Genomic DNA, 26,482 nt, shown 5'->3' with positions numbered 1-26,482 from the left:
AATTTGCACGCCACAGGAAGTGACTTTTTGACACCACTTGTTCACATCCTTTTCATTTCTTGCAAAATGCTTTTTTTTTATTTGCCACTTTGTTTAGTGAATTGCTGTACAAAAGAGGAGCAATTTCTGGAGCGCGTGATCCATACTCGACATTATAAAAAAAAAAAAAAAGGAATGAGCAAGAAATCCAACAATAAATACTAGGTAGTGCTCTCACTGCTACTGGTGCAATGATATTTAGTTGTCGTTTTTGTTATCATCAATCATTAGTGCTGTGCTGCATTTTTCTTTCTTTCCAGACTTTCTCCCATTCAGCATTCGGAGGAACGATAAAAGTTGTTCGTTGACCCCACTTCGGTAATGATTTTGGGACCTTGTAGAGACAATAAATTGCCGCAGGATGTGTTCCGTATAAGTGCCTAGGAATTGCACCTTTTCTTGTTCCTTGCTCAGGTCACTCATCCTTTGGCTACTCGAAAGCAATCTGTGCTGACACAGTGTTTACAATTCCATTGCTATCTGCCCAGGGAAGGTTGACTACACCGGGTTGCCAGAATAAACCAAGGTAGAGGCCACCAGTTGCACCTAATTTCACGATTCTTGCAACATAATAAGACAGCTGCCAACATGCACGACAACATTACAGGTACCAAGCAGATCCTCTGACCTGAAGTAATCTCTTTGGCATATCATTTTCAATGTGCGTCTATTTGCCAGAGCAATGAAATGAGACAGAATTAAAAACAAACCTTGCGGACAGGCGCGCTGCTTGTCAACAACCATTTAGCAATGCACACTTGTCGAGTGCGTCAACACAAACTGCAGAACATAACGCCCCCCTGCAAATTTCTGTAAAAGCTGTTAAGCTAACTTCCTTTAATTAGCCCAATGATATTAAAGCCCATATTACATGACTAAAACATGTTTCGAGATCATTTTAACAGTTTTATAACCAAATATAAAATTGGTGATTAAAGATGAAAATGTTCTGCGTACTGCATACACCAGCATATCTGGGCAGATACAACTGCCCTTCACTGTAATGGGGTAACGAACCCACTAGTGAGTTGAAAGAAAGTTCAGGTTTGTTGATGACGACCGCATGAGAAGACTACACCATGAAATGGTTCGTGGCTGCTTTACTACCCTCTGTCTTACCAATGCAGCGAGATTCATGCTAGCACAGGATACATCTTTCCTACCAGAAATGTGGAAATGTGTGTACTGCTAAAGCAGAAGCCAGTAGACTTTGTTTCTACCCCCCACAGTAACATGCAGTTTGGCCTTAAGTGAACTTCCTCTACAGCAGGTACATGCAGTTAAGCCCAAAAATTGAACACAACGTGGCAAGCAGGCCATATCCACCTGGGGCACTCAAGCCTGTACAAGAGTGGCCAACAGGCGCATACTATGCCGGCTGTAGTTAGTAGCCATGGACTTTCCTACTCAATTGGATTCTGGACTTCTGGATTGATTTACAAGCTTTCTGGATTGGCTTATGACTTTTGGCTACGATTACCCATCTTCTACCAAATGCTAGTGTGCGCTGTAGTGCTACAATATGTCTTTGCTTTTCAATGCACTTTATTACGGGAATTTTTAAAAAGTTATTCCCACAAACAAAGCACAAACACAAGCGCCTTGTGTTTGTGCTTTTTTGTGTCTCCGTGTCCCGTCCTTTGCGCTGTTCCTTAAATATACAAAACCAACTAGCCCGCCAACTCACTCTTATTCCTTTTAACTGTTTGCGTATGGTCATCAGTAATAAATTGTAAAAGCCATTTCTGGAAGCTGCAGCGAATGGAAACATCCTTTATCATAGAAACTAGGCAAGCAATCACATACCAGCCCAAGTGAAGAAAAGACATTAAGTGCCAATAGAATATATTGCACTATGCATTTGTGCCAACACTTGAAGGTGAATAAAGGGCAAAATTTATTGACCTTAATGAGGCTGTCATTAAAGAAGTCAGTATTTCTTTTTTTTTCTCTCCGTCAGTAATAAATAGAATGCATATGCATTAACAAGTGGCACGGCCTTGCGCATTTAATCTCGGGGACCAACAATATTTACTCGGCAAGTCCTGCTCTTGCGCGCAGTACAATAACTCTATATAGATGCTTCAAGCTACTCTGGGGTAGAAATGTGCTTGTGACACTTTGCGGCCAAACAGAAAATTGTTCTGTGCATCCCGAAAATCTTTTAACATGATAGTTTTTTGTCAGAACCCCTTAACTAATGTCATTAAGAAGGTGTCATCTCAAAGAATGCCCAGTGCTGCATCTCACCAGCTCCATACTACTGCAAGGCTGTGAAAGCTGCCCGAGCACAAGGTCACATCAATGTCAAGGGAGCGTCTTTTTTGTTTGTTGTTTCCCCCCCCTATATAATCCCTCTCTGTGGCGCTTAGACAGTACGACTGCTTTCACACAACCCTAAGCCAGTGAATAACAACTTCACGCCTTCTTGGCCTCCAAAAGTAACACAATAGTTAGTTTTCTTTTCTTCAAGGAGCATCAGCAAGAAAGCACAGACAGGAACGACATCTTCATTCGGGCCGCTGTTCAACGGCTATCCCCGGAAAGGCGAGGTCGGTCTTGGAAGGGTAGACGACCCGCAGGTTTCCTTCCCTGTCGACCACTTTGACCTTGCCCAACTGAAGCCTGAGGCAGAGGGCTCCATCGCCGCCACTCTCTGAGAGCACCTCCTGGCTGCCCAGACCGAGCTGGAGGCTCTCGGCCAATAGGGCATCCATCACCTTCTTGCAGAAGGTGAGGTTGCTGCCCGTCACCTCGGCAAACACGTCCCGTGTCTGCTCGCAGATCTGGATAGCAATTGGAGGAAACAACAAAGCAACTGCAGAAGGACGGCCAATAACTGCCAGCAGAATAAAACAAGTAAATGATGGAAGGCAGACAACAACAACAAGCGTGCTTACAAGGAAGGAGCAAGAAAAAGGAACATGTGAAATGAGGACTGTTAACTCTACTATATGGAACAGAACATATAATGTAAGGGACCTAATTATAAAAATGTAACAAATTCAACAGGTGAGAAATTATATATGCAATGGCTTAAGTTTGAAGATTACCATTTCCAGCTGCAAGTTCTACATACATATACACAGCTGAACCATCTGCCTAGGAACTTTGTATGGATCTTTGTGCCAGGTTCTGAAAGACTAGGGCTGATAAGTGGTCTTCGGATCGGGGTGGAACGAAAAGCTCTGTCCAAGCCACTTATTCTAGAAATTGAATGGGCTCATATTACATTCCCGCTCTGTTAAAGGAACATAAAAATGGTGCTTGCAAGTGAACACATTACCTATGGAGCACCGCTGCCATAAAACTGGCACGCTTACTAAACGAGTATGATTTCACTGATCTACTGTTCACTCCTGCTTTTTTTGTAAATCAGGCTTACAGCACGCAAAATTTTCAAACCACCAATCTCCATTTCTGGACAAACTAAATGATACACTTTAGTGCTTGAAATAAAAATTACAGGGTCTATAAAATATCTCTTAAAGGAGTATAGACACTAATTTTCAAAGCGCCAGAAGGAATTTCCTTGTTATACAGAGATGCTCCCCAAGCAATCCCAATCTCTTACGTTGCAGCGAAGATATCTTAATTTGATTTTAATTACAAGGCGGGCAAAGATCCCACTTTTCAACACGTATCGACAGTGGCATCCCTGTGACAAAAATATGTACATAGGTAAATAACATGACATCATCAAAGGACTATGACGTAGAGTCATCAGACCAAAAAGAAGTGACGACATAAAGTAGCTCGCCATGTCTGTGTCGATTATGCACCTTTGGAAAGTTCTGCGCTTTTGCTCGCTTGACTCAATCGCCTTTCATGCCGTCTATGTTGGTGCATGTTACAATTAGTACCTCTGACGTCGATTCTGCGGTCAACGTGTTTAGCGAACACAAAGCTTATGTATATTTTGTGCACGTGCACGTACGCACAAATATCGGACCCCGCAAAGGGGAAGCAGAATTTAGAATTTGCTCGTTTCATTTTATGCCGGACTCCAGACAGCTTGAACCTGGTGTACATGATAACTGACATATATTCAGACAGCAACAGCATGCCTGCACAAGTGCGGCGCTTTTGGCAACAGTGCCTCCCGCGGGTGCGCCGGGAGTCGAACTGCACTGTACCCCGCCTTCAGTAGACGTCACTAGGCCTAGCTGGTTTTACATCGAAGCGGCAGCACACGTAGCCACTTCAGAATGGGCCGACGCTGCAAAAAGCGCTGGAATTTCACACTGTTTTACTGGAAAGCACATCTCATAACAAATATATACTTGATTTGCTCAACGCCTTAAGCAGCGGTGCCAGCAGATGCCAAGCGAGTCGCGCCGGGAAGGAGCAGCAATTAAAGTGGCCGAGGGAGAAAAGCTCATTTGTACCTCTGTAAACACTTCTGTCAGCACCCAGATATTGGCTAAACAATCCTCCCAATTTATTGAGCACAAGAGTCGCGCACTGTAGCCGTGCAGAGTAGCAGATCACGGTGGCTGATTGCGGGCGGACATCACAATGCTGGTAACTATCTACTAAAACACATTTTCGGATGCCGGCTTAACTGACAGTGCTGACAAACCAGGCTGAGGGAGCAGCATCTTCCTTTGTTCAACATTTCTTACCAGCTCACATTACCGGCATGCAAACCTACCAAGCTTTCATTGCTGCTGCTTCGTGCTTCGTCGCTTGAGTTGCTGGCAAGCGGATCGAAATCAAAGTGCCTGGCAATGTCAGCAATGTCTGCATCATCGAGCGAAATAATGTTGACATCCAATGCTATGCTGAAGCGCTACTCGACGACATTTTCTTGCACGTGCGATTGCAAGCAGACGAAAACACTACCCGTATGCATCATTAGATTGAGTGTCGACGTGATCACCAGTCTTGCCAGTAGTGGGAGCTCGTGTGGCATTCTCGCATCTTTGACATCATCACGTGCTTGTGCTCGGAGAGATCAGAACCAAAATTGGTCCTGATAAGTGCCCCGGTAATTAACTCAGCCATGCTGGGGATTTTCGGGTGGCAGTCTCTCTGTTTTGGGCTATCTGGGTTCGATAACAGCAAAAATATTGAAATAAAAAATGTACATGTCTATACTTTAAGAGGTAAATCGCAAAAGCCTAGTAGTAGTAGTAGCCATTAGCAGTCATTACTGCTTATTACTAAGCATTTTTAGTCATTCCAAGTCATTAGTTATCATTTTAGTCGTTGCTACTCATTAGTCATAATGTTTAGCCATTTCTAATCAATTGTAGTCGCTACAAGTCGTCGTTAAACATATTAGCCATTAAAAGTCATTTGTAGTCATTACAGGTCATTTTAGTCATACATCATTACTAAGCATTTTCAGTCATTTATAATAAATTGTAGTCATTATAAGTTGCCGTTAGACATAGTGGCCATTACAAGTCATTAATAGTCACTGCAAGTCATTAGTAGGTCGTTTTAGTCATTACTACTCATTATTAAGCATTTTTAGTCATTTCTAATCAATTGTAGTTGTTGCAAGTCCTCGCTAGTCATATGGGTAATTACAAGTAATTAGTAGTCATTATCAGTCATTATAACTACAAGTCTTTATCATAACCTCTATTAATCCTTATTAACTATCATTAGAATAATGTTTCCTTCTTTAAACTGTCTTCACACAGTGGATATTTCCTGATGACACATCCAGCGGTCACTTTCTGCCGATGCACAACCCTAGAAAGGCTTTGCCTTAAAGCTGCCCATGTCGCAATTCTAGAGCATCAAAAACGGATCCCTATCATAACCTCTATTAACCACTAACTATCGCTATCGATCATTTTTCCTTCTTTAATCTGTCTTCATGCGGAGGACATTTTCTGATGACGCATCCTGTGGTCATGTCTGGCGGTCACTTTCTGCTGACGTACCATGAGAGTAGAAAGGCTTTCACCGTAAAATAATGCAGCCATGAAATGTAGAGATAAAATAGCCGCTGAGTATCTTATGCATGGTCTTTATGCATGGTCTTCTCATATTTTTCTCTTTTAACAACAAAATCTTCATGATGTGGAAAGTTACTACCAAATAATGTCTACACATGTATGCTTGATATGACAGATAAACAAAAACTCCATAATTAAAGCAAAGTAAAAAGTAAAAGTGAGAACAGTCTCAAGCTGGCTGACAGAGCACAGTGATGGAGACCATACCCTCGTGCCATCGCTGTTGGTCATTGGCGGAAAAGAGATGACCAGCTTAGACTCATCCCGCAAGTAGGGGTACAGGGCCTTATCCTTGAGCAGGTACAAGTACCTGAAAAGAGAAGTTAGAAGCTGTTATAGCAGAATACCAATATCCATCAAAATAAAAAAAAATAAAAAAACAGAAAAGGAGAGAAAGATGCCTATGCTTCCACTCATGCCATGGGGTGTGTTGGCTCAGAAACTTTTGTGGCAGATAGTGTGCAAAACAAACAATGTTGAAACAACCCTTAAACAAGCTTGAAATGTTATAGTTAAAAAGAAATTGTCAGCACATAGTCTGAGATCAAGGCAGGAGGAGAGCATATACACATTTCTTTTTTAACATGCACAATGTGCATGTGATGGGCAAGTGCTTAAAACCATCAAATTAAACACTTCAACCCATACGATCATCAACATTTAGTAAAAGCACTACAATAGCATAATAAATAGTAAATCTTTTTGCTGGTCTACAGCAGTAGTGCAGACCATGAATAAACATACTCTGGCGTAACTACAAACAGTAACGACCAAACTAAAGTTATGCAACAGCAAGAAATGAAGAGAGTGCCAAGTTCTAGCAACCGCATTTTTGAGTCGCTTGAAGGCACACTATCGTTTAAAAACCTAAAAATGCTTCCTGGAATTAATGTGCGGCATGTACCCAAAGAAAACACCTGAGGACCAATAATTTGCTCATTCATTTTCGACAGACATGGCAGTGCCTGTCCTGCCTGTTTCTATGTCTCCTTAATGCGAAAAAGTAGCGCTGCTTTACCTTAGTGTCAGACAAGGCGCCATGCCCGGCATTTCAAATGAGGCACCTCGTTCAACAGACAGGCTATGTTCTCGCAGATTCTTGCAACTCGCAATGGCGCACAAACATTACATCCAATGTGCTTGTACAACCTTGACACCGCTGTAGGAGATGCAACAAGGCAACAGGGCGAATATCACAGTGCAGAGGCGCAGGCTGTCAAATTTATAGGCGCAGAAGAGAATTTAAAAAAAAAGGAAAAGCTGGGACATTAAACTAACGTCAAGTTGACTACTATGGCCTGGGGCAAGGGGTAGTGGTAGACAAAAGAAAAATGACTAAAGGTAGGAACCACAGAGCACAGCAAAAGGCATTAGAAGTAAAAAAAACCAGCTCATAAATGCATCATAATGCAAGCCTTGCAGCACTGCACAAAGTGTTGGCCTCCCTCTGGATTTTCAACGCTTTTAACAATAGTATCCCATTTCTTAGTCGAGAGAAACGAAAACAACAGGTAAGATATGATTCCCAAAAATGCCCGTAACATAGCACACGGCACGCACAAATCAAGCTAGGAACGGAACGTATGAGGTCGCAGTCACAGCACGCATTGACTGTGGCACACACATTATCTATGCCCCACATTGCGCAAACGACCTGCCTGCTAGACGACCGTAGGCAGGCAGATGTGCTGTGTGTCCCCAGTCGATACACTACCGGCACTCATTGCCCTCTAAATGAGCTGACCATGCATGTGTCAAGCCGGACACAAAGCGACCAGAATGCAATTTGAGCAAAAAACGAAAATGAAAGCATGGCTTGAACCTAGTGACAGAGCAAAAAAAACAGTGTTGCAGCGATAGCCTCTGTAACACTACCTTTTCAATCCAAACTCTTTTTATATACTTTTTCCTAATAGTAATAGTTGGTTCACAGGAAAGTAAAGGTGCAGTATCTGTCACACTTGTTCTGTGAACACCTGAACCGCGCCGTAAGGGAAGGGCGGAAGGTGGGAGTGACAGCAGAAATACAGAAAGGGATGCTGTAGTGGAGGTCACCGGAGTAATTTCGACCACCTGAGGATCTTTAACATGCACTGACATCACACAGCATACGGACGCCGCTGTCGGGATCAAACCCGGGTACCCCAGCAGTAGTCGGGCATCTTAACTACTGCACCACCGCGGCGGATGTTTAAGTTAGGCTTTGGGAAAAGGAAGGCACCTAGTACTTTTTTAATTTTGAGTGGACACCACGGAATGGTGGTGTCCATCATTCGAAACTGAATATTGTTTGCACCGAGTGTTTGTGTTAAAAGAAATGTTTTACAAATATGCATTCTATTTTCATCCTTGGCGTGCATTTTGCCTATTTTTAGCTCTCTTATTGTTTGCAGCAAGAAATTATGTCAGAAAAATATGAAAACCAGCCATTTTTCCTCTGACTATGAAGAGTTAATTAGGTTAAGGTCACATTAAGGTAAAATTTAATGCCATGCGAAGACTAGCTCTACCTAGCATAGTGAAGCTTTTGCTTCAATTGTAAATTGGTTTATAAGAAATGAAAGGTGAAGTATCTGTCAAGGTCACTTGAAGGTCAAGTTATCAGACACCCGAAGCGCTGCTCTACCTAGCGTAGTTCCGCTTAAAAAAAAAAAAAAAGACTGCTGTCCATGACCAACGAGCAAAGCACATGCAGCAGTATATGGGGTACACTGCCACAAACTTTGGAAAAGGAGAACTTTTGACATGACAACTCGCTTGTAGAGCCCTGCCGTGATGGTGCAGTGGTTAGGGCACTCAACTACTATGCCCAAGGATGCGGGATCGAATCCCGGCCCAGCTTGTGTGCTGTGCAATGTCAGTGCATGTTAAAGAACCCCAGGTGGTCGAGATTTCTACAGCCCTCCCTAAGGCGTCTTTCATAACCTGAGTCGCTTTGGGACTTTAAACCCCATAAACCAAACCAAACTCACTTGTAGATTCCTGGGTAGGTGCTGCGCTTCTTCTCTTTGCGGAGAGCATCTGCTTCCTCCGTCATCTGTCGGTACAGCTCCCGTCCACTCACTTCCTGCTTCCTTCCCAGGGGTACGAGCTGTCATGTGGAACACACAAACTGAGACCAATGCATCTGTCTACACAGGGAGTTCCACTGTTTCTGACAGCCTAGTTGCTTTACCACTTCTATGTTTCGGCCAATTCTTTGCAAAATTCAAACGTGCTTAAATTATACTAATTCACAGTACCTACTCATTAATAATGCTACTCTTTCTGTGCCCACTAACTTTAACCATACTGCAAGCTGAACAGCAACAAAGCTAGCACTACATTACTGCTTTTAGCATCCCACTGCAAGACGACTCTTACAGCCCTTTCTTATAAGCTGTTCCCCCATTTAACACGAGGCAAAATCCTGACTGCTCCCATGCAGTATGATTTTCACCACAAAACCAGTTTAACTACTAACAAAATATCAACATTTCAGCTCTTGTAGCCTTACAGTTTAAGCTGAAATTACCAGGGATGACCAGCACTTTCGCTCTGCATTAGTCAACACCATGAAATAATAAGCATTCAAAAGAATTTGTTTTTAATTAATGATTAATTTATTTACTCATTCATAATGTCAGCGTATGCAAAAAAGGAGTTGTAATTACAAGCTCTCAACCTGAATTTCTGCGTAGATACAAAAAACGATACACTATACAGTCATGCTCTACATCCTTTTTTGTATGTTCATCTTATATGAAAATTCTCTTCAAGTTCATCTATATGAGAATCTACTTCAAAATTTTGGTCAAATTCATTTTCTCTCGACATGCAAGCTCGGCTAAGGCGATCTTAGTAAGTCATTTTTCAACAGATGCGTTTTTATATGCTTGTTCTACATACAAGGATCCCAATTTCATAAACTCTAAATTTAAAAATATCAAAGAAGTCAGTAAAGTTCTGGCACCAGCACCAGCCTGCAACAGTGCTCAACATTCCATGGAAACTTACCTTCAGCTTATCAGGCTCAATGGCATCATAGTAAACATTGCCCGTTATTTTGGCAAGGTCATGTGTCGCTATCGTTGCCTCAGACCTCTTCACACAGAGTGTGTCGTGGAGTTTGTTCTGAAAATGGATCAATGAACAGGTAAGAGTGAAATATCAATAGCGTACCTGAAGCATAATACTTTGCAGCATTTCAGGAAATTTCGACAGAATAAAAACAAGGAAGGAGGTACTGAAAAGTCGCACTGCAGTCTTAAGTGACCTTCCATGCAAAGCTCTGCATTTCTCTTTGTATTCAGCTCGAGGATTCAGTAGCTTTACAGGAACTGGTAGAGCTCTGCAATGCACTGCCAGCCATTAGGAGCTCTACAGACAAAAAAACATGTTAGATGGCTTGTTCTAAACCTTAAGGGAATGAATTAGCAGCCTGGAATGAATAAAGTCGGGTCCCAAGACATTGCACAAGTCACTGCTACTTAGGGTGCTGTCAGAGCCTTCCTAATTGCTCAAAAAGAGCACTGTAAACACATCGGGCACATGGAAACCTTCCTCATGACAACGTATGAGTACAACGTATGAGTACAACGCAGTGCGGAAAACTAATGCTACAATACTCCCACAAGATAAAGGAGAAAAATCATAATGATGTGATGGCTTGCAGTATCACACTGGAAAAAAATAAAATCAATACACAGTACACAATGCGACTAAAGCAGGACGGTATTTATACATGCATTTTTGGCCTATACAGTGCATAACTTGCAAATGCTGAAACTACCAGACTACATATTAAGAGCTAAGCCATCACAAGCAATTGACATCGGAAGTGTGCTTATGATAAGTATTTCAATTTATCTAAGCAGGCCTATTACACAGAAATTTTGCTGTAATATAAACAATAAACTGTTAAACATTGGCATCACCTAAAGAATTCATTAAGCCATTCAAATAAGCTGATTATATCATGAATTGCCGTGTTGAAATAACGGCCGACTGCAAACCAACACACAATTATGAATGCATTCCTGCACTGAACAACTAATGTATTCCAGCAGCATGTAAAGCAGCAGGTGTAACAAAGCCAAGCCCCAAGACCATTGCACCCTTCATAAATATTTGTGGATTCCCAACGATACAGGCAGCATCACAACAAAGGTAGCAAGGTTCATACAGGCAGACCAAATGCGATAAAATTTTCACGATGTGGCAATCCTTTTTAAAATGATTCTGACTAGGACAAAGTAGTTGGCTAGGCATTTCTCAAATATACTTTGTTCAGTCTTCTTGCAAATATGAACTGAGGAAGAGCACCTTCCAAGTAGGTCAGACTCAAAGTGATCCCCTTTATATTGGTTGCACTACAAAACTAGCCCAGCGCTGACCACATAAAAAAAAAAGGCAGGCTCTCTAGCACTAACACACTGCTGAGGTTCTTAGGTGACAATCTCACGTAAATGAGGGGATGTTATTTAAGTATAACAGATGCAAACCTAATGGCTAAACAATTTCCACCAGGCACCACTGATGGGAAAAGGTAAAAAGTATTTTATTTTGATTCTATCGCCCTTTATTTCGAGACAGCAGTGCATACCAGGCTTCTAGAAACCACATGATTGTGACATCACTCTTGGATGCAATGAAGTACGACATGTTTTTGTGCATGACAAGCACCATGTGCGTAGCATACATGACAGCGGATTGCTACTATCATGGCACTGCAAGCTAGCACAGCCTTAAGCCTAGTTCCCCTTCTATCATACGGGCCAAGCCCAGGAGTGGCACCACACGCTACTCCTGAAATTTGGAACTGGAACTTCCAAGTAGAAATTTTATTACAATAAATTACATGAGACACAAATAATAAATATTAGAAATCCCAAAGAACTTTGCGCTCCCGTTCCTATCCCTAGTACAGGGCTCGTATTCCGAGTTTGCGACATTATCAAAAGTGTCACTATCTCACGTGACGTAGAGTCATCTGATTGGTCGAAACGCCGGAACCGGGTGTTGCCACTACGGAACCAAATGAGGTGGCAACATCATGTTCCTGTTTCCACCAATCAGATGACTCGAGGTCACGTGAGATAGCGACACTTTCGATAACGACGCAGACTCGAAATATGGGCCCTGGGCATGAACTTACAACTTTGCCCTGTGAATAGTCTCTCACCTGTACAGCGAGGAACTTGCGCAGACGGTTGTCTCGGTCGAGGTAGACATTCCGAATGATGCAGCAGACAATATAAGGCCTCACCTCCTGCACAGCTTCAGTTACAATTACTGTGGGGCCCTGAGAGCTGAGCTGCAACACTTCAAAGGCATTCTGCACCTGTACACACCAAGAAAGAGAGAGAGAGAGAGAGAAGCCAAGTGGTAATCAAATGGAGCACAGCGATACACATACCACAGATACAGTGAAAGTGTAAAGCTCGCAACTTCGCAAATGTCAATATTGTTAGGTGAATCAGTAGTTAGCAAGCAATGACACAGCAATAATGAAGTTATACACCTTCAACCAAGTATTTTTCACATCGTGGACTGATTGCTGAAGAATGCTTTTAGCATTGCATGCAATAATTCATTGTGCATGGAAATTTCAAAACATTGTAGTGTGGTAATCTTCATCGATATAACCACTGACATGCGTCGCGTGCTGCCGCTCTCAAGGACGAAGAAGTTGTTCGCTGCCTTGCTCTTTCGCCACGCCTGACGCTTCGCTGCGAGTCTCCCCTGAGCGGCTGGAATCTCCTGGGTTCACCGAATAAACACACCCCTACAATTGGTGCAGGTGCTGCTGGGTACGTTCCCATCCACCCTGGAACTTAGAAGCCGCACGTTGACCACTGCTTCCACCATGCCAGACGAGACCACCTCGACATCGGCGCCCCTACCAACCACGGTACTGTGTTCTGGCGTTCTACGGCAGCGTGATCCATGCCTCTTCAGTGGCACGGCTGACCAAGACGTCGACGACTGGTTGTCGGCGTATGAACGTGTCAGCAGTTATAACAGATGGGATGACACTATTAAGCTAGGTAACGTAATCTTTTACCTGACCGACGTGGCGAACCTCTGGTTTCGCAACCATGAGGCAGACCTGCCATCTTGGTCTGCATTTAAGAAGAATTTTTCGGAAGTGTTTGGCCGTCCTGCAGTTCGCAAACTCCGAGCAGAACAACGCTTGCGTGAGCGCACACAGCATGCCGACGAGTCATTCACAAGTTATATAGGACATCGTTGACCTGTGCAAACGTGTCGACCCAGTAATGTCCGAAGCGGCTAAGATCGGACACATCTTGAAAGGTATCTCCGAGGACGCGTGTCAGATGCTCTGGCTGAAAAATCCTGCCTCCGTCAGTGAAGTGATTAAACTTTGCCAGAGCTACGACGAGCTTCGAAAGCAGCGCGCTTCTACCCGGCGGTCCGGTTTTAGAGACGACACCATTTCTACACTAGCACTGGGTGGTTCTACTTCATCTGAGGACAGCCCTTTGATTCAACAGATAAAAGCCTTCGTTCGCGAAGAGGTCGCCCGCCAGCTATCCCTGGTCCCTCAATTACAAGACACTGGTCGCCTTGTTCCTGACATGGCTCCGTCTTTGGCCCCTACCATACGGCGTGCCGTGCAAGACCATATCGCTGATGTCCTTTCGCCCAGTTCCGTGCCCTCGCCCAGCCCAGTGCTTCCGACCAGCCCCGTGCCACCGCAAGTAACGGCACCACTAACATACGCCCAAGTTGCGGCCAGGCCGCTAATGCCAACCGCACCTGTTTCCTACCAGGCCGCCCCTTCCAACCATCCTTCACCATCGCCTGGGTCGGCGTTCCATGTCCGTATTCCAAGGGTACGCCAACGCCCTACGAACCCTTGGCGCACCGCAGACAACCGGCCAATTTGCTACTCTTGTGGGCTGCCGGGCCATGTAACCCGTCTTTGCCGCCAACGCCTTCCACCTTCTTGCCCTGACCCCTGGAACTACACGTACGACGCCGACCAGCCCTCGCCGAGAACTCAACCCGGTTCCGAGTTCGTTCCTCGGGACAATCAAACGTATACCTCTCGCCGATCATCTTCCCCTCGTCGCCGTTCACCATCACCGCTTCCCCGACGTTCTACCGGCGCTGTTGAGGGAAACTAACAGTCGCAGTTCCCGGGGCAAGAACTGCGCTTGGTTCGAACTCTTCAAGTCCTCCGTCTTCTCCCGCAAACGTAATACAAGTGTTCGTCGACGGTGTCGCAATACTCGCTCTTGTTGACACGGGCGCTGCCGTATCCGTCATCAGTGAATCTCTTTGCCGTCGTCTTCGCAAGGTGACCACCGCACTACCCGACTTTTCGCTTCGCACCGCTTCATCCCAGCGCATTCATCCCTCAGCAGCGTGCACGGCCCGTGTTCTCATCGAAGACGTCTTATACACCATCGAGTTTATTGTACTGGCTCACTGCTCACACGACATCATCCTGGGCTACGATTTCCTTTCCGCTCATCATGCCGTTATTGACTGCGCCCGCGCGGAAGTTTCCTTTTTACCTCTTTGTGATACCGTCTTGTGTGACGTCCCTACCCGGCCTGCAAAACTCCTCGTCGCCAGTGACACAGACATTCCTCCATTTTCTGCTGCCCTCGTTCCACTCTCCTGTGAAAGCGTTATTAGTTCGACTGTCTTCTTCACACCTTCCGACGCCGCTTCACGCCATCCCTGCCTCCTGCTTCCATTTGCTGTCCTCAAGTTCGAAGATGGCCTTAGTGCAATGTACGTCTCAAATCCATTTTCGTGCCCGTCCGTCCTGCTACGCGGCGAGTGTCTCGGTCGTATTGAAGAACTTGATCCCGAGCTTGTAAATACTCTTCCTGCAACGCCTACTTCATTAGACGTTAATGTGCTCAGCTCTTGCGATACAGTGACCGCTTCGACACCACCCGATGTTCTTCAACAAGCTATTGACGCAGATCTCCCACCCGCACAACGCGATCAACTCGCTGCTCTTCTACAGAGCTTCACTTCTGCCTTCGACCTTCCTCACACTGCTCTGGGTCGCACGTCTGTCGTTACGCACGCAATCGACACTGGTACAAACGCACCTTTACGACAGCGTCCTTATCGCGTGTCAGCCTCAGAGCGCCAAGTCATTGCTGACAACGTGGACGACATGCTTCGCCGGGGCGTCATACAGCCATCTAACAGTCCATGGGCTTCTCCGGTTGTTTTGGTCACCAAGAAAGATGGTTCCATCCGGTTTTGCGTCGATTACCGTAGGCTTAACAAAATCACGCGCAAAGATGTCTATCCTTTGCCGCGAATCGACGACGCCTTGGACTGTTTACAGGGAGCCGAGTATTTCTCCTCTTTGGATTTGCGCTCCGGCTACTGGCAAGTACCGATGGCTGATAATGACCGCTCGAAAACTGCCTTTATAACACCGGATGGATTATACGAGTTCAACGTTATGCCCTTTGGCCTCTGCAATGCCCCGGCTACTTTCGAGCGCCTGATGGACACTGTTCTTCGTGGACTCAAGTGGCAGACCTGTCTTTGTTATCTGGACGACATCGTAGTTTTTTCTGCCGACTTTTCTTCTCACCTTCTTCGCCTAAAGGATGTCCTCACGTGTCTCGCCGGCGCTGGGCTTCAGTTGAATTTGAAGAAGTGCCACTTTGCCGCCCGAAAACTCACAATTTTAGGCCACGTAGTTTCTAAGGACGGCATTCTTCCCGACCCCACCAAACTTCGCGCAGTTGCAGAGTTCCCGAAGCCAACCTCCCTGAAGCAGCTTCGGAGCTTTATCGGCCTCTGCTCCTACTTTCGACGTTTCATCTTGAACTTCGCCTCTATCATCGCTCCTCTGACCCAGCTCCTTGCCGGCAGCTCCGACCTTTCCGCCTGGACTCCAGCCTGCGATAAAGCCTTCGACACTTTACGCCGCCTTTTGGTTTCGCCGCCCATTCTACGCCACTTTGATCCGGCTGCGCCTACGGAGGTCCACACTGATGCCAGCGGTATTGGGCTTGGTGCCGTCCTTACCCAACGTAAGCCTGGTTACAGCGAGTATGTTGTGGCATACGCCAGCCGAACATTGACAAAGGCAGAATCTAATTATTCAGTCACAGAAAGGGAATGTTTGGCCATTATTTGGGCTATCGGAAAATTTCGTCCTTATGTGTATGGTCGACCGTTTTACGTTGTGACCGATCACCACGCTTTGTGCTGGCTTGCCTCTCTGAAAGACCCATCCGGTCGCCTTGCTCGCTGGGCTCTTCGTCTCCAGGAGTTTGACATTCATGTCATTTATCGATCAGGTCTGAAGCATATGGACGCGGATGCTCTTTCCCGCTCGCCATTGCCTAGAGATAATTCGTCTGACCACGTCTGTGCCTATGATTTGTCGACTCTTACAACTATCGACATGGCTACCGAGCAGCGGAATGACCCCTGGATCAATGCACTTTTGAATTTTCTCTCAAGTCCTACTCCCGGTCATTCATCCAAAGCGCTCGTCCGCCAAGCCCACCACTTCTCCATTCGTGACGGTCTTCTCTATCGCCGCAATTATTTGCTTGATGGACGGAAGTGGCTTCTAGTCATCCCGCGTCATCTCCGTGCCGACATTTGTGCTGCGTACCATGGTGACCCACAATGTGCTCACGGTGGCGTATTGAAAACCTACACGCGCCTACGTCTGCGATTTTACTGGCGTGGAATGTACCGCTTCGTAAGACATTTCGTGCGCGCTTGCGAATCTTGTCAACGCCGAAAAACTCCTCAGAAGCCCTCTGTTTCGTTGCAGCCGTTACCCTGCCCTGCTCGTCCGTTTGACCGCGTTGGCATAGATCTCTATGGCCCTCTTCCGACTACTCCTGCTGGAAACCGGTGGATTATTGTGGCAGTAGACCATCTGACTCGCTACACTGAAACATCACCGTTACCCTCTGCCTCTGCAAGAGACGTTGCTTTGTTCATTCTCAACAACTTGATTCTTCGCCACGGGACTCCGAAGGAACTGCTCAGTGACCGCGGACGCGTTTTCTTGTGCGACGCTCTCGAGGCCCTACTGAAAGAATGTCGCATCATTCATCGCACCGCTACTTCTTACCACCCTCAGACGAATGGCCTGACAGAACGCTTCAACCGTACTCTGAGTGACATGCTGGCCATGTACGTCAACGACGCTCATTCCAACTGGGACCACGTTCTTCCCTTCGTAACCTACGCGTACAACACTGCGATACAGACCACCACCGGATTTTCTCCCTTTTTTCTTCTTTACGGGCGCGAGCCAACCTGCACAATGGACGCGCTTTTTCCCTACCGCCCTGATGTTTCTGAATCGACGCCACTCTCGGACGCCGCCCAGTACGCAGAAGAATGCCGTCAGCTCGCTCGTTCGCTTACAAAGGAAAATCAGTGGCAACAAAAACACCATCGTGACACTGGTGAGGCGCCTTCATATGCGCCCAACTCCCTGGTGTGGCTCTGGGTTCCTGCCACAACCGCCGGCCTGTCAAAGAAGCTTCTTGCTCGGTATCACGGTCCATACCGAGTCCTTCAAAAAACATCTCCTGTGAACTACGTAGTTGAGCCGGTTACGCCATCTGCGGACTTGCGTCGCCGTGGACGCGAAATAGTTCATGTGGACCGAATCAAGCCATACTACGATCCGTCTGTTCTGTCGGCTCCATAAGTCGCCAGGATGGCTCCTTCTCTGCCCGGGGGGAAACTGTAGTGTGGTAATCTTCATCGATATAACCACTGACATGCGTCGCGTGCTGCCGCTCTCAAGGACGAAGAAGTTGTTCGCTGCCTTGCTCTTTCGCCACGCCTGACGCTTCGCTGCGAGTCTCCCCTGAGCGGCTGGAATCACCTGGGTTCACCGAATAAACACACCCCTACAACATAAACATTTGACATTTTCCTTCCATCATAGTTGAGCTATCCTAACTGAATATACTGCCTATGCCATATTAAGTGACCGAACACCCCTATTTCCTCGTTCCCCCAGCTCCAGTTTCTCTGTTGGGTAATTTTTTTTTTAATGAGTGTCCTCCCCTTCTCCCATTCTTAGCGGCCCTAACGACAGCTTCTTTTCTGAAATACCTCTCAAATATCTATCTCTATCAGTTGCCTCCGTTTTCTCTCTGACTGCCCTATGTTCTTTTCCCTTCATGTGCGCACTTGAACAGCTTAAAACTGCACAATCTTCTCATGATGAATGCTAAACAATACCTCTCCCTCAGCTTTGGACTGAACTCTCAGAATAGATACCAAAACAGTGCGTTTTAAACATCCAGCGCCAATGAAAAGCTTGCTATCGAAAGTGCTCATCTTGGTGCAGTTGTGTTAGGAACTTTGAAGATTTTTAACAAGAATTTTTCAATCAATGCATCAGCCTGTTTTTGTGCATTCCAGTGCTGAAAAATGATTCTCAGAAAATGTGACAGTCATTGCACATAGGCAAAAGTGGTGCACCGAAAACTAACATAAATATCCAAAGCCAGATTGTAATTTGACCTTGTTAGTATGCAGATGTGTACACCTCAATTCCTTTACAATCTCTTGCTATAATTTCTGTATAAGGAACACATCCAGTTTCGTCCAAGCCTCTCGATAGCAGAAAACGCCATTGTCGAAATTTCTTTTGTTTTCATTTTTGAAAGGATGTAAGCTTCCTAAACAAACTCTGACTTACTTATATAAAGGAACTATTTTACCCTGAGCTTGGCGCATGATGGCCTTGGTTGCCTATGTGCCATAAGAAGCAATATAACACAACACATCTACCTCAATTTCCCCACCCAAAGCTTTTACTGCATAGTGACACATGCCTCGTCAATAAAAACTGTAGTGGACCATGGTTGTGATTTAAGAAAATTATAGGACTGCACTCAGCTTCACTCAAAAGCTTAATAGCAAAAGCCTTTCCTTTTTCTTTTCTTCTATCTTTATATAGCATATTTGTGTACTTGTTATAATTACATTTCTTTCTTTGTTTTCTTTGGTTTCGTTGTCGGCGACATCGACATCAGCCAATTGTCAACATCAGAGCCTACTGCGACGTTTGGCGGACACATCTCGAAAAATCTTGCGAACAAAATTTCATAGAATCTCGCAGACAAATCTCACGAACGTAAGGTTTTCACTATTAGGCTAAAAAAGCTTTCGCCTTAACTGTACCAGAATACCCGGGTTCGAACCCACCCACCAGCGGCTCTGTTTTGATGGAGGCAAAATGGACTGGCGTCCGTGTGCTGTGCAATGTCAGGGCATGTTAAAGAACCCCAAGTGGTCGAAATTTCCAGAGTCCTCCACTACGGCATCTCTCATAGCTCGAGTGGCTTTGGGATATGTTAAACACTAAAAACCAAACCAAACCATCATTGAAATGTGCAATGGTGAGAGCTTAAAGGGACAGAACACTGGAATTTAGGTCTCAAATTTTTTTCGGCGCAATGGGAAGATTGATGTCTAAAATGTTCGATTCCATAACGGTTTTGGTAGAAACGGTGTAGAAAAGTTTTACCGGGAATTTTTTTATCAGTGCATGTGCCTATCATTATGTAGTCTGATGCTGGAAACCGTGAGCAGCGACCGCAATGACGACTGGTGGTCGATAAAAAAGCTGTACCGAAAACAAATATAAATTTAACTCGCCAGGCAGTAATTCGACATTTTTTGCATAGAGTAACCTCCTTTTCAGTTTCACATTCCAGGCTGTTAAAGCACAATAATGTATGCCTCGTCGACGAAAGTTTTACTGGGTACTACTATTATCGCTTTATTCACGGAATTCCAAACACTGTGGCGCCATCTAGTGGCAAAACCTGAAAGCATGCCTCTTGTGCGAAAGGAGGGGTGGTTTTTATTAAAGGACGCAGTGGAGAGAGTGCAAAATATATATTGAATTATGACAACCACTTCTAGAAAAAAAAAAAGAACAGTGTGCACTTGCGAAAACCTGCGATATTTTGCTGACAGGTAGTCACGTGGGGTACTACACCGAAAGTAATAAGGTTTCTCAGCTAGATAGCACCTCAGTTGTTTTTATGTAATTTTCAATGGCAAATTAAAATTGTAAGGCTTCTTTTCTTTGATATTGTAGTGTTCGATCTGTACTGTATGAGGCAGGGTCTTTTCATCTCCACCATAATCTCATGACATATTTTGGACAGTGTTCTGTTCCTTTAAACCACAATAGCATCTGACAAACAATACTGAAAGAAAAGTGAAGAAAAACACTATGAATCTAAAAAAAAATTTACTGATGTTTACTGAGATGTGATCACATGGTGGGATACACAAAGGCAGGGTTTCACCAAAAAATGACACTTCAATTTCTTTTAGGCAATTTTTAGTGCCAAATTAAAAAAATATACATTCTCGTTTCTTATATATAAGACGTCCTCATTTCCATCATAACCTCATTTGTTCAGTCTGAATACTCAGAATGCTGCCATCTTCAAAGCTGCCAGCACTGATACAAATAACCAGCTGTGTAGCAATTAGTAACTTCATTTCCCTGCCCTTAGGTCGTCAGACGTTAGAAATGGAAATACTCTGAAAAGTAGCGGCACTTGGTGCTGACAAGCAGGACCTAAATCTCGATTCTAGCGCTACTGAACTTGCGAGTTATATAGGCACATTCTCGGCATCGATCTGCCATCCAGTAGTAGTTAAAATTCATCCATTTACAAATCAAAGAGAACACCATGACACCGGTTTACAAACCAAAGAGAACACCATGACACAGGAAAACAACTAAAAAGGCATTTTCCTCCAACACATTTTCTTCCTCACAATCAAAATTCCTGCAGTTTATTCAACTACAAAAGTTTCCCTCGAAACTAAGGTTCAACCGGTTTCATATTGGCAACAATGTTTTGTCTAATTCTGTTTGCAGCAGTGTCACTTGAAATTACTCAGGACCCCAAAACTACCCCACAAGTATGTTAAATGACATCCCTTGCCTCCATCATGCACAAATTCACTAACATGTGGAGTATCATAATCAAATGAGAGCAGATGTTCACGCTCACCGAAGCCATTGATGCTAAAGCCACACAATTCAGACATGGCTAAACGATAACAGACAACAATATCCTGTAATGCAAATTTCAAGCTATGCTGACAGAAAAGAAACTACCAGAGGGGAGGAGTTATTGGGGCTATGAAAAACGGCTTATCTTGGTTAATATGTCACGTTAAAAAAAAAACCATAGGGGTTCAATGCTGCTGAACCGAATGTGGAGCGAAAGTTTTGACTACGGGCGAAGGAGCGTTGCATCGGACATTGCCAGCGTTTCGTTGAATGCATCAAAGCATTATGCATTATGCTTTATGTCATTTTATGAAGAACCCACTTTTATGCCTGTTATGAACGTGCCTGCGTGGCATAGCGTGAATTCAAATGTCATGGCATGCTGATTCTAATGTCACCCTCCCACATGAAAGGAGAGGTTGAGTTGGCGAAACCGGCCGCTAGGCAACAGGATGCTCTTTCAGGCACCGGCAAAATGCTCAAGGGTAGTGTAGTGTAGCTTTCGCTACAAACTCAAAACTCCCTTAGGTATGCATGAGTAATACGCACCCGAAGACAACATCAAGCATATGCTATAGGCCACCAAGCAAACTTTGTGATCTTTCAGTAACTGGTATCTTTTGAATGCCTCAAGTACTGCATCAGCTGAATGCACATATTTACTGACCTAGTGCAGGATGACTACCTTCATCAAATGCTACCACAGTGCTCCCTAGCATCAGCTATCACAATTTCCTTCATATCACTATTTCATTATCAATGAATAAAGGAATAAAAACACTATCACTATGCTTCCTGTGAAATCTGACGACTACCCTTAGCTAAAAATATGCCATAAAAAAAAAGCTGACCAAAACGTGCTCACAGGACTGCAAAGAAAAGCAACTATCACGGAACATAGAATGAATACCACATATGTAATATTTCAAATGAATTTTTCAAATAAAAGCATCCAAATGAACATGCTGAGGCTAAAACAAATTGCAAACTTTCAATTCTTCAATTTAACCTACAAAAATTCTGAAGTTTTTTACCAAACCGACCTTGCCCTAGTAAAATTGACTAGCAGATCCTGGCCGCGAGCCTACAGGCCCTGAGAATTGCTACTATGCTGAATGAGTATTTCCCTTCTGTTTACGACGGTTAATATTTCATCTGTCATGTGTACAGATAGAATTTCTTCACAACCAATGAAAGAAATCAAAACGAATGCACAGGTTGCATTGAACCTTATTAGCTCTCTTATGCAATAAATGTCAGGTGGCCGCAACAAACTTAACAGCAAACTGCTTAGAAACAACACGTCATTGTCAAAACAGATACGAAACCTAATTTTTTCATGATCTCCCAACGTGAGGTGGTTCGGTTTTAATGAGGTTGAATGTCCCAAATTGCCTCACGCTGACACTGCAAAGTACACTGGCAACTTGCGTTTCACCTCCACCGAAACACTGCTGCATTGCTTGAACACACTGTACGGGAACAGACAAAACGACGCACAAACCTAGCAAACGAATGTAGCCACAACTGGAAAAAACTCTGGTATTGGCCTCATGCAAAGACAGTAGGCAGGAAGATTAAAGAGATTTCCTTTACCACTAACGCATGCAAAGGTTACGTCAGCATGCTATCAATAGTTCTGACGCCTGATGAGATGGCAGTCATAGGAAGACAGCTTCAGCATGAGAAAGTGACACACCTGCTAAGTGATGGCTCTCATTTCCTTTTGTATGTTCTCCCTTGTCAAATAAAATTTCAGTTGATAGTTGCACTACGTTCTGTACTTGTCTCATTTCATCGTTTTCCACACAGCGCATTCAAGCAATGCAATAATAACTAGCCCGCTTGGTCACCTTGTTCTTGCTAACTAGTAACATAAATATTTGATAAGTGCAAAAAAGCATGAACAATACCCATTTTAAATTTAAATCAGGTGACCATCATTATCGTCTTCAGCCTGATTACAACCGCTGCAGGGCAGAGGCCTCTCCCATGTTCCTGCAGTTAAACCGGTCCTGTGCTAGCCTCACCCACTTGGTCTTCGCTAGCTCCTTTATCTCATCTGCCCACTTAACTTCTCGCCGCCCCCACGACACTTTCCTTTCCTTGGAATTTAATTTGTTTCCCTTAGCAACAATCACTCATCTCCTTTCGCATTACGTGTACTGTCCTGTTCATGCCTGTTTGTTCTTCTTAATTTCGACTAGAATGTCATTAGCTCAAGTTTGTTCCATGACCAACTCTGCATGCTTCCAGTCTCTTAAGGGGGAATGAGGGGCTAAAGGGTGAACTTTTGAACTGTTGCACCAATTTCGATAAATGTTTCTGGGATGCCTTATCTGCCTCTCATTAGAATATCTTACAGGTTTCATCACCTTAGCACAAGTAAAAAAAAGTTGTAGCTGTCAAAATGGGTAATTTAAGTGTCAGCTTACGAAAATTATGATTCCAAAAGCATTGAAGATTACCTAACGGCTTATGCTTAGATAACTTCCAGGTAGTTCATTGTGCAGGATAAGGCCAACTGCTGGTTCTTTATGGCATTTTTGTAAAAATCTAAGCTCGTTAAAAGTGAACTTCACTTTTTCTGTTATTACATGTCACATGCCACCACGGTTGGGCTCACATGTCACATATTTGATACTTCTTTATTTTAGGTAAGAATTAGGAATCCACAAAGAACCTTATGTTGTTCCAAACAAAATTTTAGTTCAGAAAGAACCTTCAAGCAGCCTTTGATGAAAGAGTTTGAAAATGGCAGTTTTCCTAATATTCGTGCTCTTGGAAAGAGTGCGTACTAAGAAAAATGAGTTCAAAGATTTCAGAATGTGCTACTCAAATTTATGGCCCAAATTAATAAATCAAAGTGACCTGGTGCATACGTTGGGCTGTCCTTTTCAACATTACACTCCTCTGTGGTGATTATTTCAAGTGGCCTCTTTTTTTCCAGCTTTACATCTGTCCAGAGCCCTTGTCTGTGCTCGTGAAATGCTTTCCTTGGTTGCTTGCTGGATGCGACTCTTCGTCTAGGATCTCCAGCTTGTCTAGCACTTTGGTTAGCCTGGCTCCCAGTGGTGTGAAAACAGCATTTGAAGGTTACAGGTCTTGTTCTAGTCAATCCAAGCTTTTGTTTCGGTTTACCAGCCAATCTGCTGTTGCCACGGCCCAAAATTTTCCTTTTTTTTTGTATTTCCTTTTAACTGTCACCTGTACTTTTGATAGTAGGTCCTTTTTGGCTAGAGGGCGCACAAAACAAGCACTCTAACTTGGGGACGCACTTCGCATGCAGGTTCATGGCCACTACACGGCTGCGTCTTGAAATCAGCGTTCATTGGCACTTTCGGTGGTGAGTAAACACAATCTCGCAAGAAGAATTTTAATTTTTCTACTGCTCTGATGACAACCAAATTTGGTATCAAGTTTCCTTATTTCATGTGCAATCCAAAATGACAAAAATTTAAAACATGTTTTATGATAAAAATTGTGATTTTTAGCCCAGCATTAAGGTTATGCCTACTATTTTCCGTTCCATAGCTCTCTGCCGTGTCCTCGATTTAGGAGTAACCGTTTTTGTTAGCCTCCATATTTCTGCTCCATGGGTGAGTACCCGCTAAGGTACAGCTGTTACATACTTTCCTATTGAGGGATACTAGAGGCACCTTTAAGTATTGGTTTATATAGCTGACAAGCATCATCTCAAAGATCCTCAAACATATCGTGGCATCTAACTTTATTCTATTTTTATGGCATACATTAAATAGATTAGCTTATACCCTCAGCAGCCCAATTTCGGAAAGCTATTTTTATGAGAAGCATAACCACCCAAATTTACTTATAATTTTTACAGAACATGAACAATGATCATCAGAGTGACTGCACCTCAGTTCTGTTTCTGCCACCCACAAGCAACGAGCTATACGCAGTTTTAGGAGTGAAGATAAAAGGTTCAGTGGAAGTTGAGAAGTCAGCTTTGGTGCTTGTGAGGCTAGGTGCTTTGTGCGGTAATGGCCATTGTCCCATGATAAAAAGAAAAAGGAAAGAAATATATCATACCCCGTGCACACTAAAGGGGTAAGGGCGCAACCACGTTTCTGAGCAATGCATTAGAACACTGAAAAGTACATTCCAGGATTTTTTTCGTAACACAGTACGATACAAGCAAAGAATCAGTAAGCCAGCACCGATTTCCAACTGGGCTGTGCTGCGCTGTACAAGCATGAAAACAAGACTCGCCTCCTGGACGTCTACCGGAACGGAAGCTCCCTTCTTCTTTCCTTTTTTGGCAGATCCGGATTTGTCCTGTCCAGAACCCTTCGCTGAAGTGTCTCGGGGACCGTGACTTTTGATGTACTCCAAAACTTGCTTGTGGTGGCACTGCTCGACCAATTTCTTGAGACGCTTGTCATTCAGCGGATTATCTCTCAGCTGTATTTCCTTCAATTTGCTGATGTCTCCGATTTCGCCAGGTACCTGCTTTACCAGGTTGCCAGCGAGGTCGAACAATTTGAGCGACGGAAGGGCGTACGACAGCTTGCCCGGCAGTGCTTCGATGCGGTTGTTGCTCGCTACAAGCTCGGACAGGAATTCGAACCGTACCTCTCCTGAAAGAAACAACGGAAACTCTTCCACCTGGTTCCTAGAAAAGTTGAGCACAATCAAGCGCGTCAGCCTGTTGAACTCCTCTGGGAACGCCGTCAGCCGGTTGTTGCAGACGATGAGGCTCTGCAATTCTTTGAGGTTGGAGAATTCGACGGGTAACTCCTCGATAACGTTGTTCGAGACGTCCAGAAACTTCAAATGCCGAAGCTTGCCCAGGTCAGGAGGCAACTTTGCGAGTTGGTTCCCACTCAACACAAGCCGGTTGAGGTTGACGAGGCGAGCAATGCCATCGGGCATCGCCGTGAGACATGTCTGACTTACTTCTAAAAAGTTGAGGTGAGTGAGAGAGTATATAGAAACATCAAAAGAATCCTCTTCAATTCTTTTGGAGATTTCCGAACCAGATAACACGAGTTCGCATCGTTTTTCAATTCGAGCGTGGTCCACTTCTTGCCACGCGGGCGCCATTTTCGGTAATGACAACTCAGAGTTGCTGACATAACAACGTGCTCACCGGCTCACCAACGTGAGCGCACGAGCTACATGCGAGCTTCATTCTAATGAAGTTTTGTATGATTTCATCCACGCCATTTTACGTGCACGCCTGAAAGAAGTGGATGTTTATTTTTCATGCATGATAAAATTGTATCAGCGTCTTGCGTTCATGAAGGCTCGCGTTTCATCACTTCACCACAAGTGAAAGTGAACTGTTTGATCAAGTTACGACTTTAAAACTTTTGAAACGCGGGATGTTGCTGGGCGTATTATTACATGCTAAATAAAGCTCTGGTGGACGTGGCGTCCTGGCAGTCCTTCAGTCAAAAGGACAATTTTAGGCAATATG

At 44.3% G+C, this 26,482-nt stretch overlaps 1 protein-coding gene across 1 annotated transcript; it reads right to left on the bottom strand.

Moving 5' to 3' along the window:
* Positions 1-49: 49 nt before the first annotated feature.
* LOC146196930 (leucine-rich repeat-containing protein 47-like) lies at positions 50-26,135 on the bottom strand. Its single transcript, XM_084598645.1, has 6 exons — positions 25,273-26,135; positions 12,178-12,336; positions 10,011-10,127; positions 8,987-9,105; positions 6,222-6,324; positions 50-2,825 (listed from the first exon to the last, which is right to left on the bottom strand). Exons 1-6 carry the CDS (start codon positions 26,104-26,106, stop codon positions 2,550-2,552), a joined length of 1,608 nt encoding a protein of 535 aa, XP_084454771.1. The 5' UTR covers positions 26,107-26,135; the 3' UTR covers positions 50-2,549.
* Between the last annotated feature and the right edge of the window lie 347 nt (positions 26,136-26,482).

Source organism: Amblyomma maculatum, chromosome 3 (assembly GCF_055883805.1).
Source record: "Amblyomma maculatum isolate TAMU_Amacu chromosome 3, ASM5588380v1, whole genome shotgun sequence".
Taxonomy (NCBI): Eukaryota; Metazoa; Arthropoda; class Arachnida; order Ixodida; family Ixodidae; genus Amblyomma; species Amblyomma maculatum.
This window is presented reverse-complemented; position numbering and strand designations above follow the sequence as displayed.

Bases quoted from the DNA above. Each gene is read 5' to 3' on its own strand.
- LOC146196930 (XM_084598645.1), bottom strand. From the start codon at position 26,106: ATGGCGCCCGCGTGGCAAGAAGTGGACCACGCTCGAATTGAAAAACGA. The intron at 12,337-25,272 runs GCGAGTCTTGTT...TGGTGTGTACAG, and splicing joins TTCCGGTAGACGTCCAGGAG to GTGCAGAATGCCTTTGAAGT. The intron at 9,106-10,010 runs GTAAGTTTCCAT...TCCACATGACAG, and splicing joins TTGAGCCTGATAAGCTGAAG to CTCGTACCCCTGGGAAGGAA.